The sequence below is a fragment of the Lepidochelys kempii genome, chromosome 5, assembly GCF_965140265.1.
Source record: "Lepidochelys kempii isolate rLepKem1 chromosome 5, rLepKem1.hap2, whole genome shotgun sequence".
NCBI classification, from domain to species: domain Eukaryota; kingdom Metazoa; phylum Chordata; order Testudines; family Cheloniidae; genus Lepidochelys; species Lepidochelys kempii.
In genome coordinates this window covers 4,345,963-4,366,952 of record NC_133260.1, presented here as the reverse complement: position 1 = coordinate 4,366,952, position 20,990 = coordinate 4,345,963, and the positions used below count along the sequence as shown (strand labels likewise).

The following is a 20,990-nucleotide window of genomic DNA, read 5'->3' as shown; positions in this document are numbered from 1 at the left end:
ATACTGGGATAAGGTAAAGTGTGAATTTAAACTGAGATAGTTCTACTGGTATAACCCTCTGAGGATACTCATTCTCGTATAAGATAATGTTGCTTGGGAAGTGGTTTAAGACAGAAAAAAGCTACTTTTATCCTGGAATAAGCATGTCCCCAAAGGAAGTTATACTGGTATAACTATAGCTGTTTAATTACACTGGTAGAACAAGTGGGAACCCCTACCACTTCGATCTTTTATAATTAGATTGTACAAAACAATAACAAATGTATCATAGGGGACAAGCCTGCATTGTTCTCCATAGGGATGGGCTGGATTGAACCCTATGGGGACATACGAACCACATGGCAACCATTTAGGTCGTAGAAAAGATTGACCTTTCTAACTGACCAGGAGCATTCTTGCTAGCACTCAAACAAGTAGATATCAAACAGGGGTTCTGTGATTTTTGCAAAGACTTTGCCATGTTTATGGAGGTACCCTGAGTCTCTCATTTGATGTCTTTGGTTTCGCGCCTTCAAAAAATGTCAGTCATCCAGTCAGAGAGCAGAAACAATACCACGTGACTCAGGTAACCCACTTCATGCCAGCAATGAGAAATGAGGAGCAGACCAGAGAACAGTGGAAGTAGTAAATGAATCACTTAGCTCACAATTAGTGCCTAGTCCAGGAGGAGTTCACATAAAATGTGTAGCACCCCATTTCAAAGGCTGACCCAATTCATTTAAAACAGAATCAAAATCCCTTCATGGATAATTCACTGGCAGAAAAATGGGGAAAATTCATCATATAAATAATCCTCAGCAAAAAAGATCTATTTACCAATTGCTACCGGCCCAGTACTTCTAAGAGCAGCCAGGGCAACACTGGAGTGGCCACGTAAATTTCCTTCCCGTGTTTTCATTTCCAAACTTGCCATGCTGTGTGAACTCCCTCCTTTTCAGAGAGCCCCTGCCCCGGTCAGACAAACTTGACCTCAGCTTTTCAGATCTCACCCCAGCCAGTCACCTTGTCATATCTCCGAAATTAAGCAGTCCGGCCCCATCAGTCGCGGAAAGGAGGAACTCTCTGAGTAAAACCAAGGTGCTGCAGGAAGTGGAACTGACGAGGCACTCTGTGCTGTCAGTCAGTACCACAGCACACTGCACTATCCGAGCCACCGTCTTTCAACCGAATGGTAAAACCGATCACTTAGGATCATTCAATATCCCGGGGCATTTTTCACAAGAGTAAGGGTATTAAACTCCACAGTTTGGCCAAATTCCAGTCTAGGTCTTTTAATTCTGCCTGCCTAAGTAGTTTAAATTGAACTGACCTGCTGTGTAGGTTGTTACAGACCCATCTGTGTAGCACGTGAGCACCTCACAGACATTAATACCGGATTCTCACAAAGCCCCTTGGAAGTAAGGAAGAATCATTAACCTCACTGTACAGCTGGGACACAGGGAGATTAAGTGATTTCCCTAAGACCACACAGGGGGCCTGTGGCAGAGTCAGGAACTGAACCTGGATCTTCCGGCTCAGTTCAGTGCCTTGACTCCAAGGCTATTTTGCCTCTCTCTGTCCTCACATTATAAATTGCTGCTCAATGTGACCGGGCTGCCATCTGAGAAGTGGCTGTGTTTTGGGGGGTGGTGAAGTCTCCCTTGCGTATAATCTGTATGCTGTTCTGCAGAATGCTCTGGTTTCCTTTCAGGTTGAAGGGGTCAGGGAACGCCTGCCCTTTCAAGTGCCGGGATTGCATTTGAGCATGTTATCGCATCCGAACGAGCCGAAAATGTCTTTCCCTTCCTTAGGTTGGTGGCCTGCACTCCGCTGTTCACTTGGAATTGCGTTTGCCTTGAATTGCTTTTGATATGCGGAATAATTAGCACCAGCAGGATGTTACATTTTTAATGCCGTGTATTTTCTTTTGATAACTTGCCCAAGGCTCCCATCAGAAAAATCGCGGAGGTGAGGTGGTGTTTTTTTTTTCCCCCTCCCCTCTTTTGCCTGAAGAATGCAAATACCATCTGTCAGGCTGCTTTAAAGCTGTTAAAACACAAGTCAGGATTCAGAGAGGAGCTGTTCACTCCCCCTCCCCCACATACAGCAAACGGGAATGACAGTGCTGGAGTCTCTTCTCTATCAGAATGATGTTTGTACTCGTGAAAGGCTCTGGCAGTCCCCACTATATGCAAAGGACAAAGTGTCCTATGGGCAGAGGACATGCAACTGTCCTCCAGGCTCACTCCTCACCTCAGCTATGGCCTGCAGGGATCACTTCTCCACGGCCCATTCGGTGCTTGGCTTCTAGTGAGAAGGCCACTCAGGGCCCAAATAGCGCCTATCAGGATGGGGGTCATGTGACACTGCACCCCATATTCTTCACTGATATTACGATATGATATGATTAATACATAATGACGTATTTTATGCAAGATGGGTCATGTGAGATATCATTGGAAAGATTATGATTTGCTGAATATGATTATCCTATTTGTATGCATGTATCATTTTTGTATCTGAAGTTAGGAATATTGGCTATGTATCTGTATTACAAATCTGTTTACACCTGGGGAACACCCACTAGGCAAAAGACTGTCAGTCTAGATGGCTGGCTGGGAAAGGCCCATTCAAGTTAATGAACCATTAGGGAGAACACTAGGCCTAGAAGAAGCTTATTTCCCACCTGGGGGCCTTCCTGAGGAAGTTACAAACAGTCTCCAAGTCATGGCAGCTGTGACACTAAAGGGACCAGAGACCAAGTCACCTGGTGCTGGTCTCCATCTTGGAATACCAGTGTTTTTCTACTGACTGGCGTGGGAACCAAGCTTTGAGACAAAGGGTTCCCTGCCTTATGCAAAAGCTATATAAGGCAAGGGAGTGACATCACTGTGGTTCTTCACTGACTCTCCCCCCAAAGAGTCTCTTGAAAACACCGAAGGAACAGAGACTGAACTGGGGGAAGTGCTGGACCCAGGCTAAAGGGATTTTTAGCCTGTGAAAGGAACACCTGGGGCTTTTAGCTGTAAGCAAGTGCAGCTGGCTTCTTAGGAATCTCTGCAGCCTGCTTGAATCATAATTTAAGGAAAGAAGTTGCTACTCATATACAATCTCTTTAGTATATTAAACTTAGTTTGCGTGTTTTGTTTGTTTGCTAGGTAACCGGCTTTGATCTGTTTGCTATCCCTTATGATCACTTAAAATCTATCTTTTGTAGTTAATAAACTTGTTTTTTCTTTATCACAAGCCAGTGTGTGGGAGTCATAACTTGGGGCAGAAAGCTGTTGCATATCCTTCTCCTCATTGAGGGAGAGGGCTAATTTCATGAGCTTACACTGTACAGTTCCCTGTGCAGTGCAAGACGGTATAATTTTGGGTTTGTACTCCTGGGAGGGAGGGGCGTGCACTTGAGCAGCTGGGCAGTTCCTTAGCTGTAGCCTCTCCATGCAGAGCTGATCACAGCATCTGTATGTACTGCAGCTGGATGGGTCCCTACCTGTATGTGTGTGGGAGCCTGGGAGAGGGCTTGGCAGGCTGGTCACAGCAGTACAATGTAAAGGGAGCTCAGGATGGTGGGTCGGGGGGGCTCAGTGGTACCCCAGGTCCAGGTGGCACCCCAGAGGGGAGGGGGAAACCTGTCGCAGGTCGGATATCCGTTGAGAGCTGGGCTCACTTCACAGCTGGGCCACCAAACCACCAGATGAGGGTAGCAGCTTGTGGATGCTGGTGACCCACCGGCGAATGGGCCCCCCATGCTGCCTCTCTAAGGCCAGGCGAGAGTCACTGATAAATACTGTGGTTTGTTATTCTCGGCCAGCAGGTGAGGAGTCGACAGGGGGTGAACATGCGGATGATACTAAACTGGGAGGAGTGGTAGATACGCTGGAGGGGAGGGATAGGATACAGAAGGACCTAGACAAATTGGAGGATTGGGCCAAAAGAAATCTGATGAGGTTCAATAAGGATAAGTGCAGGGTCCTGCAGTTAGGACGGAAGAACCCAATGCACCGCTACAGACTAGGGACCGAATGGCTAGGCAGCAGTTCTGCGGAAAAGGACCTAGGGGTGACAGTGGACGAGAAGCTGGATATGAGTCAGCAGTGTGCCCTTGTTGCCAAGAAGGCCAATGGCATTTTGGGATGTATAAGTAGGGGCATAGCGAGCAGATCGAGGGACGTGATCGTTCCCCTCTATTCGACATTGGTGAGGCCTCATCTGGAGTACTGTGTCCAGTTTTGGGCCCCACACTACAAGAAGGATGTGGATAAATTGGAGAGAGTCCAGCGAAGGCCAACAAAAATGATTAGGGGTCTGGAACACATGAGTTATGAGGAGAGGCTGAGGGAGCTGGGATTGTTTAGCCTGCAGAAGAGAAGGATGAGGGGGGATTTGATAGCTGCTTTCAACTACCTGAAAGGGGGTTTCAAAGAGGATGGCTCTAGACTGTTCTCAATGGTAGCAGATGACAGAACGAGGAGTAATGGTCTCAAGTTGCAGTGGGGGAGGTTTAGATTGGATATTAGGAAAAACTTTTTCACTAAGAGGGTGGTGAAACACTGGAATGCGTTACCTAGGGAGGTGGTAGAATCTCCTTCCTTAGAGGTTTTTAAGGTCAGGCTTGACAAAGCCCTGGCTGGGATGATTTAACTGGGAATTGATCCTGCTTCGAGCAGGGGGTTGGACTAGATGACCTTCAGGGGTCCCTTCCAACCCTGATATTCTATGATTCTATGAACATCCCAGCATTTTCCCTTCAGGAAATGGAGCAAAACTGCATGTTTCTAGTCCCCCTCCCCTAGGCAAAGTAGGTCCTAGGTCCCCTCCCTGCTCCTGTAGAACCTGGCTGTACAGACGTGGAGGTAAATGCAGGGGTGCTGGAACAATGTGTATAGTGGGGGCGCTGAGAGCCATTGATCCAAACTGTGAACCCTGGATATGAGGGAAACCACTTCAAGCCACGGCGTGCGGCAGCTCCCCCCGTCCCCCCCAGTTCCAGTCCCTATGGATGGTAAACGACTAATTTTTCTGCCCAGACATGATGCTTTTGGTCTGTTTTACCATGGGGCGGGGGGGAGGGCAGGGAGGGGGAGTTTCCTTGCACGATGCTTGGCCTGACTGGATGCCGGAGGGCGGGGAACACAGTCATAGGCTACATCTACACTTGGAGCTTGGGGTGTGACTGCCAGCTGGCACGGACCTCCTGGTGCTAGCTCTCGGGGAGCGAGTGCACTAAGGACTGCAGTGTAGCCATGGGGGCACGGGCAGAGGCAGCGGTGGCCCAGGCTAGCTACACCAAGTTCACACCCCCAGGGTTCAGGCGGGTTTGTGTTCGGCATGGCCAGCCTGTGCCGTTGCTTGCCGTGTTACCCCAGCCACACTAGCTCGAAGAGAGCCAGCATGAGTGGGTCTGCGTGAGTTGGACTCGCAGCCCCAGCTCCAAGAGTACACACAGCCAGAGTCAGACCTCCTGTCTCTCACAGGGCTCCAATCCCACCCAGCACCCGCCCACTGAACCCGACACCCCACCCGTCAGTGCAGGCACAATGGCGGCTTGCCTTAGACAAGCCGGCTCTTTTGCTTCACGGTGTTTCCCAGCCAACGACCAGCGGTTCCTGACTCCTGCATGGAAACCATGGGCTGAACCAGGAAGCCATGAGATTCAAGGCCCTGCCCACCCCCGCCTGCCCCACCCCGCACAGGAGGGAAGCTCTCGCTCCTTTCCTTAGCACTTTAGGGTACATCTACACCACAACTGAAAATCCACTGCTGGCCCGTGCCAGTTGATGAGAAGGTCCCAAAGCTCGGGCTGCAGCCTGACCCCTGAACATCTAACACCGCATTTAAACAGCCTCTTAGCCCAAGCCCCGTGAGCCTGAGGCAGCCGGCCTGGGCCAGCCGTGGGTGCCTATTGCAGTGTAGACACACCCTTCGTGTCCTCTGGAGGCACAGGGGGAGTCATCCAGGCATCCCTATAGAGTCCAAGTCCTTTCTGATGAGTAACCTCTGGCTGTCCTCCCCCTGCCCAACCCAGAATGTACTGCTCTTCACCCTCCCCAGGGAGAGGATCCTTTTGAACTGGATCACACGCCTACGGCAGCTCAGGCATGGGCTGGCTCCTTCTCGAACCGCTGTAAGGCCTCGCCAACGTGTCTCTGCCGGCTCACGCTGCCTATAGGGACTTCAGCGCTGCCAGGATGGATCAGACCGGGGGCCCATCTAGCCTGGTATCCCTGGTGATGGGACAATCTTCCCACAGGGAAAGTTTTCTCCTGAGCTGCAATAGCTAATGGTCAGTTTATGCCCTGAGGGTTTATAGCTCCCATGGTCACTGTATCTAGTCCCTCTCTGTGTGTCTCTGCTCCAAGGCCTCCACCTGCTCCCCCGGCCCACTCTCACTGCTCCCACCCATGACCCACCCCCTCTCTCCAGGCTCTCTCCCTTCTCTGCTGATGGCACCTGTCCGTTGGCTCCCACGCTCCTTTGGTGCAAGGAGCAGAGGCGTTTGGCTTATGGAGCATGGTAAGGGGCGCACCAGCCACCCTGGCTCCTCTCCCCACTCCTGGCTGCCCTGAGCTCCAAGCTCCTCTCCCAGCCTCAGCGAATACTGATACCTTTGCAGAAAGCATAACTCAGAAAACCGTTTCCAGGCCAGAGAGGGGAGGACAGCAGCCCGGATTCCTTACTGAGCAGAGACAGGGGCCGGAGGGTTCGAACACATCTTGCAGCCATCATTTAAAATGGCAACACAGAGTGACTCCTTGCAGCTGGATGCTAACAAGCGGCGCTATGTGACCGGCAAGCGAGGCAGCAGCAAAGGGCATCAGAAGAATGTGCCAGTCATTTTCCACTCAATTAGAGTTCATCTTCTGGGGAGGGGGTTTTCCATTGGAGACTAGAGCAGGGGAGGGGGAGGAAGCACACCAACGAAGGTTAGTTCTTCCCAGGCCTCTGGCTGTTTAGATGGGCCCCATCGCTGGTGGTCTGACAAGGAAACAAGTGCCAGACTTGCTCCATGCTCAACTGAGATTCAATTCAATTCCATTCAGAGGGAGTCAGGGAGAGTCTGCTAAGCTCCTGAATGTGTGGCTGGACTTCTCGGGGGAGGAACAGCCTTTAATCTGAGGCTGCATCTGAATTTACTGCTGGCTGTGTCTACACTAGGAGTTTCTGGGGCCATAATTCCCAACGGGTGCAATATCAGGGGAAGCTCTAGTATATACAGCGCTCAGGTGTGTTTACCTCCACCACTCAGATGAGGGTTAGATGACAATGGTCTATCTAGACTAGCATAAAAGGTGGATTTTTTTAGGAACATAGGACTGGAAGGGACTTGCTGGGTCATTGAGTCCAGTCCCCTGATACCATGGGCAATCCCATCATATCATCCTGTTCATAAACTTATCAAACTCCATCTTCAGACTAGTCAGGTTGTTTCCCCAAACTACGCCTAGTAGAAGGCTTCACTCCTCATTCCTCTGATGGGTAGTTACCTCCTTCTAATTTTAATCAAGTTAGTTCAGTCAGGGTAGTTTAACCCTGTTGAAGACCCCACTGAATAAGAACATAAGAACAGACATATTGGGTCAGACCAAAGGTCCATCTAGCCCAGTATCCTGCCTCCTGACAGTGGCCAATGCCAAGTGCTTCAGAGCAAATAAACAGAACAGGTCATCATGAAGTGATCCACCCCCTGTTCACTCCCAGCTTCTGGCAAACAGAGGCTAGGGACACCCGGAGCATGGTGTTACGTCCCTGACCATCTTGGCTAATAGCCATTGATGGACCTATCCTCCAGGAACTAATCTAGTTCTTTTTTGCTACCAGTGTGGATACATTTCAATGCCTTTCACTCAATTTCAGAAAGATATAAAATGTGGATTTTAGCTAGAACAGTTTAGCATGTGCTAAAATTCAATGGCTTTGTCTTGACTGGAGTTTTAGAAGGCGTTAATTAGATAGAGCTAGTTAATATCACAGATTTAAATCTCGGTCTAGATAAGACCATTCTGGTGAAAGCCTAGGAGCCCTCCTGAGCCTTGTTTACACTACAGCTCCCACAAGTGGAACTGCTCCTGTGGGCTGTCCTGGGTCTGAACAATCCTGGTGATGAAAGGGCCAGTCAAGGAAGAGTTGAGTCCTGCAGTGACGAGTCCTAACCTAGAAGCGGGAATGGCTAGGGACAGGCCAGGAAGAGCAGGTAACCAGCTACCTGAGGTTATCTCGCACTGGTGCCACTTTCCACACCAGACAGACAGTGCGAAGGTGCATGACGAGGAACAAAATGTTTTACATATCATAGACTGTAGGGCTGGAAGGGTCGTTGAGTCCAGCCCCCGGCCCTGAGGCAGGACCAAGTAAACTAGACCAGCCCTAACAAGTGTTTGTCTGCCAGTGACAGGGATTTCATAATGTCCCTTGAAAGCCCATTCCAGAACTTAACTCCCCTTAACATTAGAAAGTTTTTCCGAATATAAAACCAAAATCTCCCTTGCTGCCAATGAAGCCAATTACTTCTCGACCTACCTTTAGTGCACATGAAGAACAACTGATCACCATCCTGTTTACAATAGCCCTTAACATATTGGAAGACTGTTTTCAGGTCCTCCCTCAGTCTTCTCTTCTCAAGACTGAACATGCCCAGTTGTTTTAACCTTTCCTGATACTCTAGGTTTTCTAAACTGTTTATCGGTTTTGTTGCTCTCCTCTGGACTCTCTCCAGTTTGTCTGCATCTTTCTTAAAGTGAGGCGCCCAGAACTTGACACAGTGCTCCAGCTTAGGCCTCACCAGCGCTGAGTAGACATCCCCCCTTTTTTTTTTGAGAATGTCATGTGGGACTATATCAAAAACCTTACTAAAATCAAGATATATCATGTCTACTGCCCACCCCGCCCCACCCCTATGCACTAAGCCGGTAACCTTGTTGAAGAAGGAAATTAGGTTTGTTTGATATGATTTGTTTTTGACAAGTCTATGCTGGTTAACCTTATTGTCCTCTAGGTGCTTACATACTGATTATTTAATAATTTGTGCCAGTATCTTTCCAGGTATCAAAGTTATGCTGACTGGTCTATAATTCCCTGAGTCCTCTTTGTTCCCCTTTTTAAAGATAGGTACTATGTTTGCCCTTTTCCAGTCCTCTGGGACCTCACTCGTCCTCCACGAATTCTCAAAGATAAGTGCTAATGGTTCCAAGATTGCTTCAGCTAGTTCCTTAAGTACCCTACGATGAGTTTGATCAGGCCCTGCTGACTTGACTATTACCTCTAACATATGTAACTATTCTTTAACCTGTTCTTTCCTATTTTGGCTTGTGTTCCTTCGCCCTTGTTGTTGCTATTAATTGTGTTTAGTATCTGGTCCCTGTTAAAATAGGCATTAAACATCTCAGCCTTCTTGAAGTCACACATTATTAGCTCTCCTTCCCTACTAAGTAAAGGATCTATACTTTCCTTCATCTTTCTCTTGCTCCTAATGTATTTAAAGAACCCCTTCTTCATGCCTTTTATGTCCCTTGCTGCATGTCCCCTTAGCCTTTCTGATTTTGATTTGCTTGATTTGCTAAATATTTATTTAAAGTGAAGTCACACATTATTAGCTCTCCTTCCCTACTAAGTCTTGAAGTCACACATTATTAGCTCTCCTTCCCTACTAAGTAAAGGATCTATACTTTCCTTCATCTTTCTCTTGCTCCTAATGTATTTAAAGAACTCCTTCTTCATGCCTTTTATGTCCCTTGCTGCATGTCCCCTTAGCCTTTCTGATTTTGATTTGCTTGATTTGCTAAATATTTATTTAAAGTCAAGCAAGCTCTTTGAGGCCTCAGAAGAGGCCCAATTTGGGTGATGTAGGAAGGTTTGAGTAGGTTCTCTGCCGATGACTTCCTCCCATAATTTCTCTGCCGTCTCCCCAGCTGCCTACTTACTCCTCACTGGGGCGTCTATCACCTTACTCTCTGCAAGTGTAAACATATTGTTTCTGTAGATGTTCAGGCTAGAAGGGTCTGTGTAATCATCTAGTGGGACTTGCTGCATAACACTGGACATAGAAATTCACCCAGTGAGTCCTGCATTGAGTTCAACAACTTGTAGTGGAAGTAGAGGTCACCTTAGTTTAAGGAGCATGTCTTTTAGAAAGACCACCAGTTTTGATTTAACAACTCCAAGTGATGGACAATACACCACAGCCCTGGGCTAGTTGTTCCAACTGCTATTATTAGGATTAATTTGTATTACCATAGTGTCTAGTAGCCCTAGTCATGGACCAGGACTCCATTGTGCCAGGTGCTGTACAAACACAGGACCCACAGGGTTCACAGTTACCTCACTGTTAAGATTTGGTGCTTTATTTCCGGTTTGAATTTTTCTGAATTTAGGTCCACACAGGGGCCAAATCCATCTTGGCATGAGAGAAAGCAACTCAGCTGAAATCCATGGAGTTGCATCTGCTTACACCAACCATGGATTTTGCCCACCTTTCTCTCTCCCAGACCTGACATATCCACTGCATCAAAGGCATTGACTGAACACTGGGAACATCATTTATTTGCTCCCATGGCCCAATAATTGATGGTGCATTCGTGAAACCAACAAATTATTTTACTTGTTTCTGGGCTTGTTTCTCTCTGTTGTTTTTTAAAGAATATTGTTTTGGTAAAACACATACTTCCCCCAAGCCTTCTCTCCCAACTCAAAAGGAAGAAAACTTGAATTTTGATGGAAACCGAAGGCAAGCTGGTTAATTCTTGTGTTTACCTTTTGGGTCTGGTTTTGGCTCGAACCAGAAACACAAGAATATCTGTGGTAGTTTCATCTTAATTGCTCCATCCAGCAGGTTATGACAAAGTCTGAGATGCTCCTAGACTCAGCCAAAGCTTTTCTAGACCTACACAGACAGAATCAAAGCCAAATGGAAAGTGTGATACCACTGATGATGTCATTCATCTGTGGGTTGTACGGGGCTTTGGGTTCCCTTGAGATGAGGGACACTAGAGATTCACAGATACTAAGGTCAGAAGGGACCATTATGATCATCTAGTCTGACCTCCTGCACAACGCAGGTCACAGAATTTCACTGACCCACTCCTGCGAAAAACTTCTCACCTATGTCTGAGCTATTGAAGTCCTCAAATCGTGGTTTAAAGACTTCAAGGAGCAGAGAATCCTCCAGCAAGTGACCCGTGCCCCATGCTACAGAGAAAGGCGAAAAACCTCTAGGGCCTCTTCCCATCTGCCCTGGAGGAAAATTCCTTCCCGACCCCAAATATGGCAATCAGTCTGAGCATATGGGCAAGATTCACCAGCCAGATACTACAGAAAATTCTTTCCTGGGTAACTCAGATCCCACCCCATCTAATATCCAGGTTCCATTCTTTTTGGGTTCTTATCATGGCACCCAACACTGTGGCATCCATGTGATTATGACCATTATTACATTTAGAATAGCAACAAGCGACCCAGTGAGGGGTTAGGCCAGGTGCCACCATGTGGGTCAACTGGCTCCTGAATCCCAGCTGCCTGCTCAATAAGGATCCATTGTACATTACAGCTGGGCAGGTGGCTGGCTGAGATTGCTGCCGAATGGGCAGCTGGAGTCACCTATGAATTGTGGACACAGAACTTAGCACAACAGGGTGCTGGTCTAGGATTAGAGCTCCTAAGGGTTAGGATAATACACATAAATAATAATGATATCACAGCTAATCCTCCTTCTCCTGTGTGCTTTTGCCACTCAGCTCTTGCCTTAGATGAAGATTGTGCATTTACTGGGCAGGAATGGGCTTTTATTGTTTGCCTGGAAAGCACCCAGCACGATGGGGCCCTGGCTAGACCGAGGCCTCCAGGTGCTAACGCAGTGCACATGCTCAGTAGCAACAGCCTGTCCCACTTCTCTGCTGTGGTTTTGGTGGCTGTTCCCTCTCCTAAGAGATGTCTGTCTCTCTCCAGGTACCTAATACCAAACCACACGGAACCCGAGACAAAGGAGCTATTTATCCATCGCTTTACGGGAACACAACTCGGCCTATAGGCTTTTCCTGAATTGCTCATTGTGACCATCTGTTGCTCATGGCAAGTGACTGGGCAGCCGAGTCACCTGGGGCACGATTATTTCCACTCCCTGACTGGATGAGTGAAAACAGGGATGGAGTAAGTCTGGTGCAAACAGCAAACCCCTCTTTTCATGCACCAGTTCCCTGCGGGAACTTCTTTCTCCCTGCTCAGAATGGGAGGTGGACAGTGACGCTGCTCCAAAGGAGGCCTGCTTCCTGCCCCAAGCTGCGTCTGAGTGGAAAGGAGCTGAGAGTGCATTTTGGGGACTGCTCTGACAGCTCAGTTATCGCCTTTGATCCCGGCAGCCCGAGATGGGAAACGAGCAACACACCAGGCTGTAAGCTGGGAATCAGATGGCTCGGGGGCTACCTGTTCAAATCTTGCTTCGCTCTGTGGTGACCACATCGCATTGTCATCGGACAGCTGTTTGGTGGCCTCACTAGTGGTCACAGCTAGGGCTACCAACCTGCCAGGATTGTCCTGGAGTTTCCAGAAATTAAAAGATTAATCTTTAATTAAAGATTGTGTCATGGGATGAAAACCCCAGGAACACGTCCAACCAAAACTGGCAAAACCTAGTCACAGCCCGTGTCCTAAGCAAAACGTTCAGTGAAGCATCATTTTAGTCGGCATGGACTCTCTTTCCAATAGCAGAGGAGCCAATGGGCTATATGGACCATGGAGACCATACTCCCTTCTCCTGACTTGAGGGAGTCCCTGCAGAACATGGGTAGGACACATCCATGCTCTGCCCTGGATAATCTGTGGATAACAAAGGCTCTGTTCCAGCGCTGTCAACCGGGCACCTCTCCCCAGCACTACCATCCAGGAACTAAGACAGGCAGCCTCGTGCCACACTAAGAACCAGTCAAACCGCCCGCCCGGCTCTGAGAGCCCAGCGCCGGCCAGGGAAGTTACCTATGGTGAACTCGTCAAAGGTGATTGTGGTGGCGTTTCTGCCCAGGGCATTCGTGACTGTCAAGGTCACCTTGTACTTCACCGTGGAGAACAGCTGGAGATATCTGATGTGACACCTGTTTTTGGGGAAAGCGTCTTTCTCACAGACCAACTCTCTCGGGCCATGCCTGTCAAAACCAGAAAAGAAGAGAAAACAGGCATTACCCTGAGGATCAGCACTCAGCTGGACAGGCTCACTGGGGCCCAGGATTGGTGCCATGCTGGCATCCCTGTGCTCCAGCCTGGCCTTAATTATCATGCCTCTTCTCTGCTCAGACCTGCCCTCAGCCTTAGGGAGGCTCGTCACTCCTCCATCTTCCCCTGGGCGGCCCCCTCTTTGGCTCAGACCTCAGGTGCACCGTCACAACTTCTGCCTGGATCCTGCCATCACCCCGGTGCGAAGCTGCAACCCCACCTCTGGGGGCTACAAGGTGCCACGCCAGCTCCAGCACCCAAGAGGTTACCTCCTTCCAAAGGGGATGCCCCAGGCTCACGTGCCCTGCATGACTTTAAACCATCGGGAAAGGGGAGTTTGTGCTGATTGACAGCCCTGGAGCCAGAAACCCATTGATTCATCCACAGAACAAGGCCAGTGGGCAGCTGCAGTGCAAACTTCCCTATGCGCCCCGCTCCACCTGGATGTGGAGAGGAGCCAGCAGCTCCCTGTCCATACGCAGGCAGGGTTAGGGCCAGTGTTAATCCTGATTTGGAGTGGAGTGGACTCCTCCCTGTGAGGATGGAGATTACGAACTAATTTCACACAGGCCAGCCGGTGGCCACCTCACAGGAAGCAACCAGCACCGGAGAGCTGAAGGGCTGCCTTCCCAATTCCCTCATCCGCCCAGCCCGGCAGTGGTACTGCTGTCTGTGATGGGAGAGTCTGTCCTTTGGGCAGTGTCTAGGGACCACCACAAGTTCTCCGTGGGCCCCTGCGGGCAGGTAGCTATGTGATCGTGTAGGAATTGCCAGAAGCAACACGGAAATGGATGACGCTCCCCCCTGTAGCACCAGCTGCGTTCCAGCAGGCCAAGAGGGCTGGGGGAAGCCTAGCGATGTGATGGCACTTGGCCAAGACAAATGAATTTAAACCGGAATAGCTGGCAGGTGAATAGCAGCTGGGAGCTATTTCCCCATGTGGAGAAGGAGGTGGTGTGGACTGGCCCTGACGCCCAGGAATAGGATCTGAATGGGCTCAGGGGTGACTCAGTTAGGAGTCACATCCTGCACCAGGACGCTGGTTTGGATGTCACCGGAACGTCACTGCTGTGCACAGCTGGCTGGCCCATTTCTGGGACATGCAGCAACACCAGGGTATCTTTTAGGTGCTCTGTGTCTGTGCTGTGAACCTGGGGGCACTCCAAGGAGCGACTCCAGATTTATTCCAGATTTACCCCTCAGCCCAGAGACAAAATTGCCCCACACAAAGATGCACCTCTCCCCTCCCCGCCCCCCCGGACCCAGGCACTTACATGACGGTGATATTGAAGGTGTTGGGGATGTATGTGGGACTGGGCAGGTGCCAACTGCAGTAGAATCCCTTGGGGTAGTTGTTGGATCGACACATCAGCACTGGCTCCTTGGGCGAGGCTGCCGGGAAGCAGAGACCTAGATTACTAATGGGGACGTCCTCATCACTCTGGTCTGTGCGATGGAGAAAGCGCGGAGAGGTGGGGACGCGCTGAATGCAAGAGGATTTCACTGCCGTAATTGTGCAATGGAAACTCTGACCCAGGAGGACCTCACAGGCCCAGGCAAAAAACCCAACCCCTGCCATCCGGCTTCTAACTCTAAAGACCTCCATGTGGCTTCCTGTATTGCTTGGGAGGGCCGGATTCTACGCTGCATCAGAACCTGGCCAGCAGATCACCCACAGGAGGCATCCCTAGACCCGGTTCCCTAATTGGTGTGTCTACCAGCTGGCTGCCAGCCCCTAGAGAGGGCATAATCCTCGGAGCAGACGCACTCGAGGTGTGTGTTAGCCCTGCAACTTATCACTGCCAAAGCTGTGCAACTCACACACATACTTTGGGGGCTGGGCCTAGGACCCTGGAGCTTCTGCTGCCAGAACAAAAACTTCCGACACATGAGCAAAAGGAGCTCTCCTTGAGCTGGTAGCAATAATAGGTCTCTTATCCTCTCTGTAGAACGCACACACACACGCACATGTAGATAGTACATTCCAGCTTGTCTCGGCTGGACGTTATTCTCATGTAATGGACATAACAATCAAGCACTGCCCACTGGCCAGTGACACACTCCAATGAGACAGAAGAGATTCACAGAGGTCAAGGCCAAAAGGGGCCCCTGCGATCCTCTGGCCTGACCTCCTGCAGAACACAGGCCAGAAGACATCGCTCGGCGATGCCTGCCGTGGTCGGATTTCCTCTTCTCCTGCTCTGTGACGTCAGCTTTGAGAACATGGGCAGCCCACCAGGCTGAGCTACATGCGTGCGATTGATGTGTTATACCAAGATGGCATGCGTGCAGAGAGGGTGGTGGCTACGGGGAAACTGCTGGAGCCCAAGTTTCATTGACCTGTTCTGGGGTTGAACTGTTTTCAGGGCCAGAGTGAGAAACCCCAGAGACCCACTGGCACCCATATTTAATGGAGAGCGCAGAGCCAGGGAACATTGCACCCAATGACTATTATATCCATGCACGACCGCCTGCTAATGCCCTGCTAATGCCCTCTCCAGGAGGAGCGAGCTTTGCTGAGTAATTGCAGAGTTTCAGTTCTGCAACCCTCATCCATCTCCCCACCTCCGCTTCCCTCTTGGTGCCTGATGGCTGAAATTAGATGGTAAGTGCTCTGGGGCAGGGACCTCATCTTCCCATCCCCACACCTCACACACCTGCGGGTGGTGCAAAATACAGAACCAGGTGTGCCGTTACGAGCTCTCAGGCACAGTGTCTGCAGCTGTCTGTGCCCAGGGCGGCCGTCACTTGTGTTTGAGACCGTGTTGTGCCTATGGGATAGCACAAGGACTGTCCTCTCTGGACAGCGTGTTCTGGCCAGACCCAGAGGACCCGGTGGGAGCACGCTGTTCCATCTGCCTCACATTATTGAGAGATTTGCACACCAGAGAGAGCCCGAAGGTGACAATGAAAGCACCAGAAGCAACAGAGAGCATGTCCTATCTAAAGAGAGGGAGGAACTGGGGCCACGCAGCTTAGGAGAGAGGGAAAAGCTGATGGTCTGTAAACGGGCCAAGACAGGGGGAAATGAAGGGTACGCGTCAGGACCAGTCTGCGTCAACACTTTGGTCAGCAGAACTGTTTCACCAAGGACAGCAGAAAACCCGGGTCATGTGAGAGAGGAATGTGCGTACGCATTGGGCCAGGAGAACCCCTTCCCCTGTGCTAAGACCTGTGGCTTGGCCGTGGCTTCTTCAGAGGATTAGAGACGTTTCAGATGGGAAAGGTCTGACCATAGTTCACCCATCCCTAGTCGTGGGGGCCGGGCCCACGACTACGAAACCACAAATAATAAAAGCAGTGTAGCTGTAGCCACGTCGGTCCCAGAATATTAGAGAGACAAGGTTGGGCAGATAATACCTTGTATTGCAGAAGCTGGTCCAACGAAAGATATTACTTCACTCACCTTGGCGCTCAGATAATAAAAGGTCAGAGTACATGAGCATAATGGTCCTTTCTGGCCCTAAAAAGTCTGTATCTATGCACTTTGCTGATATCTAAGCACCTGCCTATGCAGGTCTAGACAGCTCAGGTGTTTGGGTGGTATGCCAGCATGGATGTACACTTCACTCTATAACTTGCTCCCACTGCAACAGAAACAGACATAGATAGATTTTCTACTGCTTTGTCTAGTTGACCTTTAGAAGATCCAAGCCCCGGGGCTCCCACCTCTTCCCTGGGGAGCAACACCACAATCTACTACAGCTTGCTGTCAGGAAGGTCTCTGATATACGTCAGCCCTGATTTGTCATCTCCTCAGTCCTGCTCATATCCCTGAGCATGACAGTGAAGAATTCCTAGCCCTCTTTGAGTAAAGACTGTCTTCCATAAGCAAAGAAGAAGAGCCAATATGGCCTCTACTCAATCTACCATCCATCACTCCCAAATAGCCGTTGACCAGGGTTAGACCCCACTGCACATGTCAGCACTGGGCTCCCAGAAACATCAGCCCAACACCCCACTCCACTCAGGCCACCCCTTGGAAACAGAGTCCAGAACAACGATGTTCAGAGCCCTCCGTGCGACTAGTCACAGCGATGAGAGAGATGCCTCGCCCACGACAATCGTGATCTCCCCTGGCAGCACCGTTCCACTGGGACAATGGAACTGCCAAGCCAAAGGGGGACTCGTGAGCATGGGACTTGGGCCCCAGGCCTCTGCATTGGAACTCATTCCCACTATGGACCCCACGCAAACCCTCTGCAATGTCAGCGCACACTCGCACCAATGTAAATACACAAACACAGTCATAGAATCATAATCATAGAATCATAGAATATCAGGGTTGGAAGGGACCTCAGGAGGTCATCTAGTCCAACCCCCTGCTCAAAAACAGGACCCATCCCCAATTAAATCATCCCAGCCAGGGCTTTGTCAAGCCTGACCTTAAAAACTTCTAAGGAAGGAGATTCCACCACCTCCCTAGGCAACGCATTCCAGTGTTTCACCACCCTCCTAGTGAAAAAGTTTTTCCTAATATCCAACCTAAACCTCCTCCACTGCAACTTGAGACCATTACTCCTTGTCCTGTCCTCTTCCACCACTGAGAATAGTCTAGAACCACCCTCTCTGGAACCACCTCTCAGGTAGTTGAAAGCAGTTATCAAATCCCCCCTCATTCTTGTCTTCCGCAGACTAAACAATCCCAGTTCCCTCAGCCTCTCCTCATAAGTCATGTGTTCCAGACCCCTAATCATTTTTGTTGCCCTTCGCTGGACTCTTTCCAATTTATCCACATCCTTCTTGTAGTGTGGGGCCCAAAACTGGACACAGTACTCCAGATGAAGCCTCACCAATGTCGAATAGAGGGGGACGATCACGTCCCTCGATCTGCTCGTTATGCCCCTACTTATACATCCCAAAATGCCATTGGCCTTCTTGGCAACAAGGGCACACTGCTGACTCATATCCAGCTTCTCGTCCACTGTCACTCCTAGGTCCTTTTCTACAGAACTACTGCCTAGCCATTCAGTCCCTAGTCTGTAGCTGTGCATTGGGTTCTTCCGTCCTAAGTGCAGGACCCTGCACTTATCCTTATTGAACCTCATCAGATTTCTTTTGGCCCAATCCTCCAATTTGTCTAGGTCCCTCTGTATCCTATCCCTGCCCTCCAGCATATCTACCACCTCTCCCAGTTTAGTATCATCCGCAAATTTGCTGAGAGTGCAATCCACACCATCCTCCAGATCATTTATGAAGATATTGAACAAAACCGGCCCCAGGACCGACCCCTGGGGCACTCCACTTGACACCGGCTGCCAACTAGACATGGAGCCATTGATCACTACCCGTTGAGCCCGACAATCTAGCCAACTTTCTACCCACCTTATAGTGCATTCATCCAGCCCATACTTCTTTAACTTGCTGACAAGAATACTGTGGGATACAGTGTCAAAAGCTTTGCTAAAGTCAAGATACAATACATCCACTGCTTTCCCTTCATCCACAGAACCAGTAATCTCATCATAGAAGGCGATTAGATTAGTCAGGCATGACCTTCCCTTGGTGAATCCATGCTGGCTGTTCCTGATCACTTTCCTCTCATGCAAGTGCTTCAGGATTGATTCTTTGAGGACCTGCTCCATGATTTTTCCAGGGACTGAGGTGAGGCTGACTGGCCTATAGTTCCCAGGATCCTCCTTCTTCCCTTTTTTAAAGATTGGCACTACATTAGCCTTTTTCCAGTCATCTGGGACTTCCCCCGTTCGCCACGAGTTTTCAAAGATAATGGCCAATGGCTCTGCAATCACAGCCGCCAGTTCCTTTAGCACTCTCGGATGCAACTCGTCCGGCCCCATGGACTTGTGCACGTCCAGCTTTTCTAAATAGTCCCTAACCACCTCTTTCTCCACAGAGGGCTGGCCATCTATTCCCCATGTTGTGATGCCCAGTGCAGCAGTCTGGGAGCTGACCTTGTTCGTGAAGACAGAGGCAAAAAAAGCATTGAGTACATTAGCTTTTTCCACATCCTCTGTCACTAGGTTGCCTCCCTCATTCATTAAGGGGCCCACACTTTCCTTGGCTTTCTTCTTGTTGCAAACATACCTGAAGAAACCCTTCTTGTTACTCTTAACATCTCTCGCTAGCTGCAGCTTCAGGTGCGATTTGGCCCTCCTAATTTCATTCCTACATGCCCGAGCAATATTTTTATACTCCTTCCTGGTCATATGTCCAGCCTTCCACTTCTTGTAAGCTTCTTTTTTATGCTTAAGATCCGCTAGGATTTCACCATTAAGCCAAGCTGGTCGCCTGCCATATTTACTATTCTTTCGACTCATCGGGATGGTTTGTCCCTGTAACCTCAACAGGGATTCCTTGAAATACAGCCAGCTCTCCTGGACTCCTTTCCCCTTCATGTTAGTCCCCCAGGGGATCCTGGCCATCCGTTCCCTGAGGGAGTCGAAGTCTGCTTTCCTGAAGTCCAGGGTCCGTATCCTGCTGCTTACCTTTCTTCCCTGTGTCAGGATCCTGAACTCAACCAACTCATGGTCACTGCCTCCCAGATTCCCATCCACTTTTGCTTCCCCCACTAATTCTACCTGGTTTGTGAGCAGCAGGTCAAGAAAAGCTCCCCCCTAGTTGGCTCCTCTAGCACTTGCACCAGGAAATTGTCCCCTACGCTTTCCAAAAACTTCCTGGATTGTCTATGCACCGCTGTATTGCTCTCCCAGCAGATATCAGGAAAATTAAAGTCACCCATGAGAACGAGGGCATGCATTCCAGTAGCTTCCGCGAGCTGCCGGAAGAAAGCCTCATCCACCTCATCCCCCTGGGCCGGTGGTCCATAGCAGACTCCCACCACTGCATCACTCCTGTTGCTCACACTTCTAAACTTAATCCAGAGACACTCAGGTTTTTCTGCAGTTTTGTACCGGAGCTCTGAGCAGTCATACTGCTCCCTTACATACAGTGCTACTCCCCCACCTTTTCTGCCCTGCCTGTCCTTCCTGAACAGCTTATATCTATCCATGACAGTACTCCAGTCATGTGAGTCACAAGCCTTCTACGCCCATGGAGCTCTACCGCCTCCCGGTGAGAGACAGAGGAGGGGAAAAGGCTCTCGTCATTTCTAGTTTACACGGTTCAGGAGGTGTTCAGTCACTTTAGGGATGGGGACTGATGGACAGACAGGAATCCTGGTGGGACCTCCAGTCCGCAGAGTGCCTGCGAAGAGGCTGTGGGTGTTGATTTGATCTCACCCATGGGGAAATCTGGCCAGACCCATCTCCCTTTGCGGTCAACTCCCATCCTGGGATGCTCCTGATTCTCACGGGTGTGCGCCGTGCCCTGCAAGGTGGAGTCTGCAGCATAGACGACGACTTCCCTTCTGCCCAGTGGGTGCTCCACCCCCTGCCCTGGCCCCGCCCCATCCTGCCTCTTCCCGCCCCTGCTCCGCCCCCATTCCACTCCTTCCCCCAAGTCCCCGCCTCCTTCCCCAAGTCCCCGCCCCTTCTCTGCCTCCTCCCTGAGCGCGCTGCATCCCCGCTCCTCCCCCTCCCGCTGGGAAAGTCCTAAACCTCACCAAACAGCTTTTAGGTGGGGGGGGCGGGAAGCCCTGGGAGGGAGGGGGAGAAGCGGGGACGCAGTGTGCTTGGGGGGGCAGAGGGGGAGGCGAGGCGGGGGCAGGGGGAGCTTGGCTGCCGGTGGCTGCCGAGCACCTGCTAATTTTTCCCGGTGGGTGCTCCGGACTCGGCGCCCGTGGTCTGCAGGTGTGAACAGGGCCCTGAATTCACAGGGAGGCCGACACCCCTTCTCTGGGTCTGGACGGGGGAACGTGGCAGCTCAGCCTGGTGGGATGCCGAGACGGGTGA

At 50.3% G+C, this 20,990-nt stretch overlaps 1 protein-coding gene across 5 annotated transcripts in view; it reads right to left on the bottom strand.

Moving 5' to 3' along the window:
- Positions 1–20,990, bottom strand: part of CNTFR (ciliary neurotrophic factor receptor) — a 460,255-nt gene that overhangs the window by 54,123 nt on the left and 385,142 nt on the right. For all 5 annotated transcript variants that reach the window (XM_073343357.1, XM_073343356.1, XM_073343355.1 and 2 more), the window contains 2 exons: positions 14,454–14,571; positions 12,946–13,112 (listed from right to left, as the gene is read on the bottom strand). In XM_073343357.1, the coding sequence (XP_073199458.1) occupies positions 12,946–13,112; positions 14,454–14,571 (285 nt within the window). The remainder of the gene's footprint in view (positions 1–12,945; positions 13,113–14,453; positions 14,572–20,990) is intronic.